Source organism: Eucalyptus grandis, chromosome 11 (assembly GCF_016545825.1).
Source record: "Eucalyptus grandis isolate ANBG69807.140 chromosome 11, ASM1654582v1, whole genome shotgun sequence".
NCBI lineage: Eukaryota > Viridiplantae > Streptophyta > Magnoliopsida > Myrtales > Myrtaceae > Eucalyptus > Eucalyptus grandis.
In genome coordinates this window covers 1,036,075-1,049,025 of record NC_052622.1, presented here as the reverse complement: position 1 = coordinate 1,049,025, position 12,951 = coordinate 1,036,075, and the positions used below count along the sequence as shown (strand labels likewise).

Here is a 12,951-nt window from a genome sequence, read left to right as displayed (position 1 = left end):
CGAGAAATCCTATTTCTCCAACAGCCTTATAATATATACTTGTGTATGCATAAATAGTCGCCTGGTATGCAAAGAATCACGCGACAATCTACCTGCATACATGATTTAAATGGATCACTAGAACCAGAGAGTAGATATCATACTAATGATGATGATATACTTGTACAAAAAGGGATAGAGTCAAGTGACATTCAACTTCTGAATACATCTTTAATGTGGTAATTTTTCTCTTAATGAGAAGGTGTATATATCAAGATAAGTTGCGGATAAACTTACTTTATGCCAAGTCAATTATTGTATTTCTTTTTTTATCAATTCAAGTGAAACCATAGAATGAAGAAATGAGTAATTCATGAGAGGGACAGCTCCTGGCTCCACATATTATATTATTAGTCAAATGCTAAATCTAAAAATACCAGGCTGGATAGAACTAAGATGATGAATGGTTATGCATCTTTTTTGCTAATTCTTCATGTTAAAAAAATAAATAAATTATATCTCTAATTCACAATTCGCAGCTCGCAAGGGACTACTTTACAACCTTTGTTCTACGAAATGTCTAAATAGATGCAGAACAATATGGATCATGAAGCTTCCTATTTCCTGCAGATCAATGACCTTTTCTCTTTGAATCTCTTTAGAAGTTCACTTTTATAATTCCCTTGTTTGATGAAGATGCTTCTTTGTGTGGTTTATTTGCATTGCAAGAGATGAAAAGATATGATCTCAATTCTCAACTTGTTACTTCATACTTCTGAATCAATTCCAATTTGATCTCAATATGATCTTTTAGGTCATTGAGTTGTAGAATTTCACAGCATCCATACTCACTGAAGCTTGGTAAAAACATCGATATTCAAATATCAACTTAGTAAATCCTTTTGTCTGCATCAACAGTATATCTCTATTGATGGGAACACTAACGTGGAAGGCACATTCATGGATACATCTTTTGGCGGAGTTATAGCAAAACAAGTCGCGCTTTGGAAAATTGAACTTTCATGATGTTAAAATGCATATACATGATACCTGTGCTTTGGCACATGAGAGCTGCTTCATGGTCCTTAAGCATGACGAATGCTAGGAACACTTTCTGAGCTGGTTTAACAAGTGACATGGCACTCTATAAGTGTTATTTCATTGCAAGAGATGAAGAGAAATGACCTCAATTCTCAACGTGTTATTTTAACCTTCGAAATCAGTTTCTGCTTGAGTTTGTTGTGATGATGTCTATTATATTGAGGATAAATCATGAACTATAGCCAGTAATGAAGGCAACAATATCAAACAGGCCGATGTTTTTAGAAAGATTTGATGATGATGGTCGTTGCTGGCCTGTGACACCTAGGATTTGGATTCTTCTTTTAGTTGATTTTTGTGTTAGTCTTCTCAATTAGGATTTGAGTACTATCAGGATTTTATTAAACTTTCTACTTACGTCACAAATGGAACATTAAATTCTTTTGTAGATGAATTCTATTTCAGTTCTATTTCTTGTTTGGAGTCTTCCTAGTGGGAGTATCATTAATCCTAGAAAGGTTTTTAAGGATTGTATTTCTTTCTTGTGTGATGGAATCGTTCTCTGAAGTGTGGCACTTTTGAAACCCTAGGTGAGATGCTTAGAAAGTATAGATGTGATGCCGAAAAAACTTATTCATTTTGAATCGTTTGTTCTCTTCAAGTTTTCTTTGAAGCTCACTATTCAGGACATATCATCTCTACCATTATACAAAATTGATATAGTGGATGATATCTCCCTAAGCAGTGAGTTCAACTTAATAAGAACTTGAAGAGAATTTTCAATGGACGACAACTCAAATTAGGTAATTTTTTAGGCATCAGACATAAAACAGCCTGAGCATCACAAATGGGGTTTCTTAGGCATCACATGTAAGAGTATTATCGCATCACGAATTAAAAAAAAAAATTGCTAAATTATTCTAGAAATCCTACTCTTACTTAGTATGGGAAACTTCTCAATAAGAAACCTGATTGAAATAGGAAACATCTATACAAGAAATACAATGTCCCACCACTAGAATACTGAACTTAATTAAATCCTAACAGTGCTCAAATCTTAATTGATAAGATCGCTATTTCAACTAGAAGAAGAATCCTAATCATTTTCAACTCTTATTTGAGTTGTTGATTTTCATTACATCCATTGTCACCAAAGCTTAGTGAAAACGTCAATATTTCAAATTTTAACTTTGTAAGTCTTTTTGTCTGCATCAACAGAATATGACCATTAATGGGGATAGCAACTTGGAGCGTTCATTCATAAGTACATCTCTTGTCTGAGTGATAGCAGTAAATGCTTTTTTTTTTTTTTTTTTTTTTTTGGGGGGTGAAAAATAGCAGTAAATGTTTCACTTTGAAAGAATAATAAAAATAGAAAATGAAAAATTGAACGTTTACAAGGTTAAATACATATATGTGATACATGTGATTTTGTACATGACAGATGCTTCATGGTTCTTAAGCATGAGGAATGGGGGGAATACCTTCTACATTGGTTTGCTAAGCGATGTGCCATTGCATAAATGTTATTTAAGTTAGTAAACTCGTTTAAGTACCTATCAGGAATCTACATCATCAATTAGTAAATGAATTTTTTTTTGGGGGTCATAAAGTAAAAAAATTTAGGAGACAAGCCTTAATATGTCTAGAATTATTCTTTTTAAGTATGCATTACCTTTCGTGAACCAAATTCTAGAAAACTCATCCAAATTTCATACTTTACAGCAAAAGTCAGGTATCTCAAAATGATAGTCTAGTACAGGTGGGAATAATTTGAGAGAGCCACCAAAGCTGTGCTATCAAAGTGCTGTTATGGTTAGATAAAGGACTTGTAATATTATCGCAAGCCTTACCACTCTTATGTGTTTTGGCAATGACTGGGAAGCAGAGAGGAGAAACTGCTGATATGTACAGAGGGACATATAGGTTCCAAGTTAATTATAACATTAAAAGTGCTATTTTGATCTTTGTACATGTCCTCAGGACATTAACTGGTCCGCGAAAACGGTTTCAGCTTCTGAAATCCCACTCATCATCCACCACTTTATGCCTCAGAAACATGCCCTCCTTGGGCATTTACATATTATTGTTTTCTTGAAGGAAGTCTTAAAATTGATTGTTGGTGTTGAACCTTTATGTATGTATTTGCAGATTGTAATAATATGGAACTGCGTTCTTAATAAGAACCCTACCTTTGATCTCAAGAATTAGTGAGGTGGTATGCCATAGAATTGACTATGGCAGCTACAAATTTTGCAAGAACATTAGGGTTCTTATAGTAGCAGTGTTAGTTTTGCTTGATCCTGTGGTGTTACAAATTTGGTCACTATGATTGGTTTTATTTATTACTAATTTCCAATTTGTTCAGTTTGTATTGTTCCGTTCACTGGATTCATAAATGTCACAATCTCCATATATGTGCAGCGTCTGAAGCAAGAAACCACTGACATGGAGAGGAAGATTGAGCTTCTTGAAGTTTCTCTACGGTCCACAAATTTTGAAACTTCTCTCTTATATATTGTGGATTGAAATGGATTCTTGATATCTAATTCCCAAACTATCGTGCTCCTTTTCTTTTTTACATCAGGAAGCTATCAGGACAATGTCTTGGATCTTGCTCAATCGATGAAATCCAACAGAGAGGGGATCAGCTCGAGCGAAGTTTGAGCAGCATTAGGGAAAGAAAGGTACATGCCTCTTTAGCATATTTGTCCTTTTCTCTGAGCAAAGTAGATGTCTTGAGAACTTTCGTAGAGTAGCCGCTGTATTTGGAGGCATGGATATGGTGAGAAGGGGAAGAAAACAATGAGAAACAATTTCCCTTAAATGAATAACAGGACTTATCATATCCATACAGGAGCCGAAACACCAATTTCAATAGAGACTGCAATCACATGGTAAGATTGGAACTGAATAGACTAAAAATATTCAACTTGGCATATGAAAGGAGAGAATGAATATTTCTCCAAGCATACATGGCGTTTTCTACCTTATATGAAAGAACGAAAGCACATTCAGAAATCACCCCTTTTCTTCATAGTTATTGACCTATTCTTTTTTTTTTCCCCGATAAACAAGTAAAAGATCATGATTATTCTTCTATCAGTATTTTTCCCGAAGTTATCCGGACGACTCTATTGTTTGTCTTTCCAAAATAAATTGGATAGTTTTTGATAAACCTATGAAAGAGTTCTAAGTGACAAAAAACCGTGATTAAAAAAAGTATTCAATTACCTGATTTCTAAGTGACTTATTGGTAACTTACACTTGTATGAAATTTCCGACTCTTTTCAACAATGTGCAATTATCAATATCTCTTATTTTTTATTAACTTTTATTTATTTTTTCTTGCCATTCCTTTAAATTTAATAGCTCTTATATATATTTGCAAATATTTATGTGAATAGCTTATAGACCTATTTTTCGCTAAAATTACTAACTCTTTTTGGGTTACTAACTCTATTTGACTAACTTTATAGACTTATAGACTTATTTTTTCGGGACTAACTTACCAACGCTTAATTGGTCTTTCTTAGTGCAATTTTTCCTACTCTAACCCTTCCTTTGACTACTCTAATGGAAACATTGTGTTATGGTGGAGAATGAGGTCTACTCTTTCTCTTCTGTCTTACGTGCCAACAACTTCAGCAGATCTTTCTTCTCTTTATCACTTTCCTAGTTATAAAATAATTTCTGTTGATAAAAATACTTCCACTCCTCTTCACCCTTTACGAACCCAACTAGAAATTACCAATCTTGATTATAGGAGTTACTAACTTTTCTCTGTTTAAGTAACCAACTAATTCTGCGTTGCCAACTCTTATTTGATTAGTTAATAAGTTTATTCGGTTTGGTTAAATAACTGGCTTTTCTTCTCTGACCAAAAAAAAAAAAAAAAAAAGGCCATCGGTCAATTTTTACCAATGGTTTCTACACTTATTGACATGAGTGGATACTTATTTACATGAAACAAAAAAATAGTGCGCACTCTTTGGCATGAAATGATAGAATACCGTGAGTTTTTTTATTATATTAACTATGCCGATTCCCATGTACAACTTTTCACTTGAACTATGTTTCTGGACAAGTTGCAAAGCATCGTCCTTTCATTTCTATCGTCCGTCATTTCAACTTATTTTCTCTCTTTTATTATTTTTTACCTTGTACTAAGAAAGGTTTCGGGACAACATGCACACACACGAAAGTTAAAATATTTCTACGGAGCTCTTTTACAGGCTTAATTATTCAACGATCAGATACGGCGGCAGCTACAAGCAAAGGTAAGTGGACAAATATGATGAATGCATATCCCATCTCATCAGGCATTGTTAATTTCCTGGTTATATTAATCTAGCAACTTTATTTGGTTTACCTCAGGAGAGGTCTCTGAAAGAAGAGAATGCAAAGCTTCTTGCAAAGGTGTCGTCCTCTTTCCCATCGGTGCTTTTATTTCCTTCCTATCACTTGCCAAGCATCATCACTCTTCTGTGCATATATTAACTACTAACCACAAATTTGTGAAACCTGCAATAGAATCTCTCAATAATTTTCATGTATGATCTAACAATGCAGTTTTATGATCTGCTAAGACCAGAGAGAGAGAGAGAGGGGTCTTTAATGATTAATAATGTTTTTTGCTCTAATTTTCTAATAGGCTTGTGTAGTGAAGAAGCTTTTGCTTTTGTCCATCAAACCAATATTAGGAGATTGTGTGCTGTACAGTTTATTGTGCTGGTCATCAATTTGTCCTGCTCTCTATTAGTCCTGGTGTTAAAACATTTAAAGAGTACTGCAACATTATCAGTTTTGAGGAAAAGGACAATACATAGCGAGAGATACTTAATTTCAAGGTTATGTACCGGTATTTACATGAACCTTTCTCTATCCGTGAGAAGTTTCGTTTTTGATAGGGTAATTTAGAATGAGCAGATAGGTTGAACATCACCGAAGAATTCTATGATCCTGAGACTGTATGATCTGCTTGAAACTTATTACTAGCTCAAAGCTACTAATCCAAGGTGAGAAAATTATCACCTCACCGATAAATTTACTGTCATAATATTCAATTCTACTTTTCTTTTTTACATGGAATTGTAGACAAACTCAAATCTCCGTGTCCTTCTATGGTCCCGCACTTGATCTGTTAAGAAAGTGATTGACTCCGTAATGGAAGTTACTAGTACAGAGTTACGAACTCATGTTGGGAAAACAAATTTTAGATACAACTGTGTATTGGACTATAGGACTGTAGGACTGTAGACGGACCCAACTCTGTGTCTATTTTTGCTCTCATGACCATTACTTGATATGCTTGGAAAGTTACTGACTGGAAAAGAAAAATGTTACTAGCACTAAGTTAGCGACCCGTATTGTGAATATCACAATTTTGAGAATATTTCACGGAAGAATATATTGGGAATTCCAACTGGGGACATAGATGCAGCCAAAGTTCTTAGTGATCACATTTCGCATACCTAATCACTTTTCGAGCTTTTTTGTTTTTTATTCCTGTCCTTTTTAAGAACAGAAGAGAATCACTTCTAGAGTTGTTGGGATAAATTCAACTTTCCTGGTGAAAATATCACAAAGTTAGTAATTGCGAATATGGCAATAAAAATTAGTAGCACAATGTTTCTGAGTAATTAATTTTGAGAAAACTACTACCCAACTTACCATCATCATGTACAATTCTATGCTTCTAAAATGGGATTGTTGAAGGACTGAAAGTTTCTGTGTATTTCTATGATTTTGTAACCATTAGTCGATCTGTTTAGAAATTACTAACTCGATAACAAAAACTGACCACTGTTGAAAAAATTACAACAACATAGAGTATATTACTTTCTTGAGATGCTAGTCTGTACTTTAGACATTGACTATAGGTGGAACCAAAGCTTGTAGCCATGTCTGGCGTAGCTAGCCACTTTTAGAGTTTTTTTTCCCCGACCATGTAGGAGAGAGCCTCTTCTAGAGTCAGATGTTGGGAAAAGTTTGAAATTTCCAGTGACCATTTATAGATTTGAGTGCATAGACAGATGCTTCGTCACCTAATTGAAAGGCTTGTTCACTACTTGTAAATCTCAAATTGTGTTGAAGCTTTTTTCCATTTTAATTGAGTGAAGGTTTCCAGGTTCTCCATCCACCATTCAATTGCGTTTGTTATTTAATTAAATATAAAAGCATTTTGGGTCCTTTTTTTTTTCTTTCTTCCAATTTCATTGTCTTGCAAATCTCAGGCAATCAACAGCTCATCCGAGAGCAACAACAATACATAGCCGGAGCAACCGAAGTACAAATGGTGAGGCCGGGTTGTTCGTTGGATTGCCAAAAAGTTAAACTGGTTCGCCATCACCCTAATAATACCTGTTCAATAGAATAAAATAAGAATTATGGCAATATCACTCATTGATATCTTTACTCAGCTAGATTCCCCTTAGCACTGCCACGACAACATGTGCATGGGATTCATTGTAGTTATTTCGAAAATCCACGAGTAAGAGTAGCGAAATGACAGACATATACGAGGAAGATTCAGCGAAACAAAGGAAATAACTTGCCTGCACCTTGGGCTTCACATTTGAATCGCACATCGGTTGATTCCAAGAAAGAAACGTCTCTATTGAGCATATTTTCGTGTTGCATGCATGTGTTTCAACAACATCACCTCTTTAAGGTTTTGTGTTTGGTCGGACACCCCTTAAAGGTTGGCTAAGCCAACAAAATTTCATCCATCACCTCTATAATTTTCCTCAACATTGACATATGCAGACGTAAGGGTCATGGGCATCTGAAATATTCTGGAATCAAAATTGCCATGTTGCAACATGAGGCTACTCAGTAGATTTGTAACTCATTCCAAAAGATGAGGTCTAACATTTTTCATCTAAGAAGCTAGCTTCCATTTGAGTTCGTGAATGATGACATGTTCCCAAGGGGATATCTTAATTGGAAGGGGATTTGAGGGATAGATATTTAAAGATAATCAGTGATGTGTGGGGAAAATTATCATAAAAAGTTTTAAACTATTTGTAATTATGTCAATTCAATTCTAAATCTTTTATTTTTTTAATCAATTTAGTTATAAAACTTTTGCAATTGTGTTAATTTTATCCATCTAACCAAATTTAGTTAGTCAATGCTCACGTGGATACTAACATCTAGTTGGCGCTAGCTATCCTGTGAATATTGACATAACAATTTTTAAATAATTTTTTTATTCTTTTTCTTTATTCTTTTTTTCTTCTTCTTCTTCTTCTTACTTCCTTTGGTCGATTGCTACAGCCATAGGTTAGCCTCTTTGGCTAATGACAAAGCTCGCCTCCATTGGTCACTAGCAAGGCTGACATCAAGGCCTCGCCAAATTTGGCGAGGCTTGGCCTTGCCATGGTGGGAGTCGACCTTGCTAGTGGCTGGTGGAGCTCGCCCTCACCATGGTTGGGTGAGGTCGAGTCTTGCCAAATTTAGCAAGGCCTCGCCATGGTTGGACAAGGCTCACCCATGCTAGTGGCCGGTGAAGGTGAGCCTCATCATTGGTTGGCAAGGTTGACCTAGCTGGCCCATGCCTCCAATCGGCCAATGGAAGGAGGAAGATGGGAAAAAAAAAAGAAAAAAGAATTAAAAACTACAAAAAAAAATATTAAAAATTATCATGTCAGCATTTGTAAGATGGTTGACACCAGATGGTTGATGCCAGCCAGCTCATGTTAGTGTCAGTGTCAACTAGCCAAATTTGGCTGAATGAATTGAACGAACATAATTGCAAAATATTTAAGAATAAATTGATAAAAAGTTGTTGATAAGATTGACACAATTGTAACAAGTTTAGAACGTTTTTTATTATCTTCCTGTGACACATAAGATGACTAAGATGTACAGTGCATTGTAAGAAGATATACAAATAAATAAGAAAAGTGAAATAACATTTATGCATGAGCTTTCTATTTTTCCCTTTGTTTTCCTTTTTGGTGATTAAAGAATCTATGGACAATGTTGGATTCAAAAGATGACGGCCCCTCCTTTGTCACTTGTTGGGAATGAATTTGGGTTGGTCTACATCAAGATCTATGGCCAGCTTCTCATCTATAAACCAATACTAATGTGATTTTTTTATAAAACATCATTCTACAATAATTCATTTTCTTAAAACAAGAACATTGTTTTGGATGAGTCAATCCCAAGCCAAGAAGAGTACCTAAATGTCCTTGTAAATAAGAAAAATGGATTTTATGGGCAAAAGATCGTTTTAAGTGCCAAAAATTGGCACAAAATGATATTTAAGTGTCAAAAGTTACGAAGGTGACACTTAAGTGCCAAAATCTGAGAGAAATGAATTACTTAAGTGCCACTCCGGCCAAAATCTGGCAAAAATGCTAATATGTCAATTTTCCGACGAAACAAATACAAAACGGCGTTGTTTTGCACACTGATGTGACCAAATAATGCAAAAATGACATCGTTTTAGTGCTGATGTAGTAAAAAAATTAATATAAAAATTAATTAAATTAAATTTAAAATTAAATTTATTTAAAACATCTAAAAATAAAAATATATATATTAAAAATATTTTTAAAAAGTGAGGACGGCCACCTTCCCACCGCCACCAGGAAGGGCCGACGACGAAGGGGGAGGATCGGCCGGGGTCCCCGGGCCCTGGCCAAGGGCCGGCGTCCGGTGGTGAGGACCCGTAAGCCCTCGCCCTAGATCTAGGCGAGGGTCACAGCCCCTTAGCAGGCAGTGGCCCTTGGCCTAGCAGGGTGAGGGCCGCCAAGCCTCATTGCCGCTCGGCCAAGGTCGGCCCCCCTAGCTAAGGCTTGACGACCTCGGTTGACCCTCCCCCCTCCATCGCCGGCCGTTCTTGGCGGTAGCATGGAGGCCCTTAGCTGCCTCCCTTTTTTTAAAAAAAAATTTAATTTTTTTAAATTTTAATTTGTTTTTTAATTTTTAAATAAATTTAGTTTTAAATTAAATTTAATTAAATTTTAAATTAAATTTTTTACCATGTCAACATCAAAACGTCGCCGTTTTGCACTCACTTTGTCGAAAAATTAATGTTTCAGCATTTTGGTCGGATTTTAGCTAGAGTGGCACTTAAGTAATCAATTTTTCTCCGATTTTGACACTTAAGTGTCACTTTCGTAACTTTTAGCACTTAAGTGTCCTTTTATACCAACTTTTGGTACTTTAAAGGTTCAGGTGTCGGATTTTATGCATCAAATAAACCTATGAAAGTGATATGGGAAAGCAAATCAATATTAAGTGAGAGTACTTTTAAATGTAAAATTTGTTACCCATTGACCAAAATTATAAGAATTCCTTTTTAATTTTTTTTTAAAGAAAATTGGATTATTTGTTTATGCAAAATGTTATTTGTAACGAGTAGTTCTATTTCAATCATTTTAACCAAACTACCAGTAAATCAATGATGACTTTCCAAAATACCCTTTTATACATGTTGAAATAATGGCCCACAGGTTAAAATGTTTAATCGATCAACATTTAATTAATCAACGATGTGTATATTATGCTAGTGCATGATTTAACATTACTTCTCAAATACTTAACCATTGCTTAATTTAGACAAATGCATACATACTTCTCTCAGTATCAACCATTATGTGTAGATATTGTGAGTAGCGGGGAGACAACTGCAACTATATGATAGAGTTTGTAAACACACTTTATTTGTCAACCTGACTTAAGGTTGTTGGCTTGCTAAAGGAGAAAATGACTATCATGTCAACTGATAAATGTTTGTGTGATTCCTAAGGTATTTAGATTTCCGAATTTGGCTTAGAAGCCTTTTAGTTTTGTGAAAGTGTCATTGGGAATGTTATTGTAACGACCCAGACCCGGGGCAGTACGGAGGGATGGACTGAGATCACCTTGGCAGTATGCGGGTGAGGCCAATGGCATGTCTCCCCATCTCACATCGCTTAGGGAGGGAGTCATGGGCTAGTTTATAAAGGCTTTGGTCCATTTAATCTGTGTAATGTGTTTTAAAGCTGTGAGGATCCAGTGTCCAAATCGGATAATATTATATAGTGGGGCCCGAGTCATTACAAATGGTATCAGAGCCGACTCCCGACCGCGTGTGGGGGCCACAGCAAGAACGTTATGCCTTAAGGGGAGAGAATGTGACGACCCAGACCCGGGGCAGTACAGAGGGATAGATTGAGATTGTCTTAGTAGTACGCAGGTGAGGCTAAGGGCATGTCTCCTCGTCCCACATCACTTAGGGAGGGAGTCATGGGTTAGTTTATAAAGGCTTGGGTCCCTTTAATCTGCATAACGCATTTTAAAGTCATGAGAACTCAATGTCCAAAGTGGACAATATTATACAGTGAGGCCCGAATCGTTACAATTATGGCTGCCTTTTGTACAGGAAACTCAATTAGTATTGCATCTTTGTTTTGAAGACTTGCCTCAATATTGAGTTGGTAGAGAGAATATGCTCTCCAACTATGTTGATGTTAACGCTATAAAATGTACTTAGTCATTGAAAAAAAAATGTGGAATAGTCAAAAGGGTCAAGATTGTTATGACATAGAAACATGATAAATGAGGAGTGTTGGTCATATGCATAAGGTGCGTACTTTGGCTGAATATATTAGTAAAGATATGTGATTTAATTAAAAGCCTATGTTATTGATATGTGATTTAATCAAAGGCCCGTGCTATTTTAGCGTCCTCATGAATCCACATTGCATTAGCTATCTTGTCCTCATCTTTTGTATTTTATAATTGATATGGTGACTTGTCCATCTAAATTTTTGTAAAATTAATGTGGAAAATATTGGAACCTGCAAATTAAATCAATGCAAAATCACCATAGCAATAAATCAAGAAGAAAAAACATTAGGAATTTGTGTGGTTTGGTCTATGTGTTGGTAACTCCTTAACGAGAAGAGCTAGTAGCAAATTATTTAGTAACAGTTGGAGAATTTTAGTGTTAATAATCACTTATATGTTCGATTGTTTTCCACACTTAAAGTACACCAAAACCTATGGTCTTTATAAATAAACAATTCAATTACAAGTAAAACTCACAGGACAATTCGGAACAAAAGCTCTTCATACAGTTGATCCAATAGGCATTTTTAACATTTTTCTCTTTTATGTATTACCCAAATCTTTCATCCAAAACCCAACATTCAACTACCTTTTCAACACACCAATTTCATACAAAATCTTAACTGTTATCAATATGTCATCAACAAATAATAAATAAATAAATCAAGGATTCATCCTTCATAATCCTAAAGTAAGCTGTCCAACTGACTTTCTAATAATCTTGACTAGTCATAAAAGCATTCAAATGATTATACCACTGCTTAGGAGATTGTTTCCACCCATAAAATGATTTCTTTAATAAACAAACATGGTTTTCCTAACTTGGAGTAATAAATCCTTTTAGTTGCCTCATGTAAATCTACTCCTTCAACTTATTATGAAAATTTGTCATCTTGACATCTAGCTATTCCAGCTCAAGATCTTATGTAGCAATAAAGGCAAGTAATATTCAAATATAAGGATTCCTTACAATAGGAGAAAACACCTCGTTGTAACCAATGATGCTCACTCGTAGTGTACACCCCTCTGCAACAAATCTCATCTTATACCTTGATGGCCTCTTTCCATCTATAGATCCACTTGTTTCCAATGATGTTTTGGCTCTTGGGTACTTTAACAAGCTGCCACATCTAGTTCCAATGGAGTGATTTCATCTATTCACTCATAACCTCTGGCCACTATAACGATTTAGCACTATCACCTCAAAATAAGATGAAAACTCATATTTTTCTATCTTATCTCTTTACAATCAATGTGCGAGAGTAATATATGCACAATCACAATGTATCTGTGGCCCAATTTGCCTTCTTTATCTACTCATGACTATAGAGTGCTACAATTTTGCTAGCTGATTAATATCAT

At 35.3% G+C, this 12,951-nt stretch overlaps 1 protein-coding gene across 6 annotated transcripts in view; it reads left to right on the top strand.

Moving 5' to 3' along the window:
• The window catches only part of LOC104424371 (MADS-box protein AGL42), a 40,504-nt gene extending 32,910 nt beyond the window's left edge, over positions 1–7,594 (top strand). For 4 of the 6 annotated variants that reach the window (XM_039305589.1, XM_039305585.1, XM_039305587.1 and 1 more), the window contains 2 exons: positions 5,398–5,439; positions 7,257–7,594. In XM_039305589.1, the coding sequence (XP_039161523.1) occupies positions 5,398–5,439; positions 7,257–7,399 (185 nt within the window). In that variant the 3' untranslated portion in view covers positions 7,400–7,594. Of the gene's footprint in view, positions 1–3,444; positions 3,507–3,607; positions 3,708–3,857; positions 5,301–5,397; positions 5,782–7,256 lie in introns of those variants that run through there. The other 2 variants (XR_005547841.1, XM_039305591.1) reach the window with 2 other exon arrangements.
• The last annotated feature ends 5,357 nt before the right edge of the window (positions 7,595–12,951 follow it).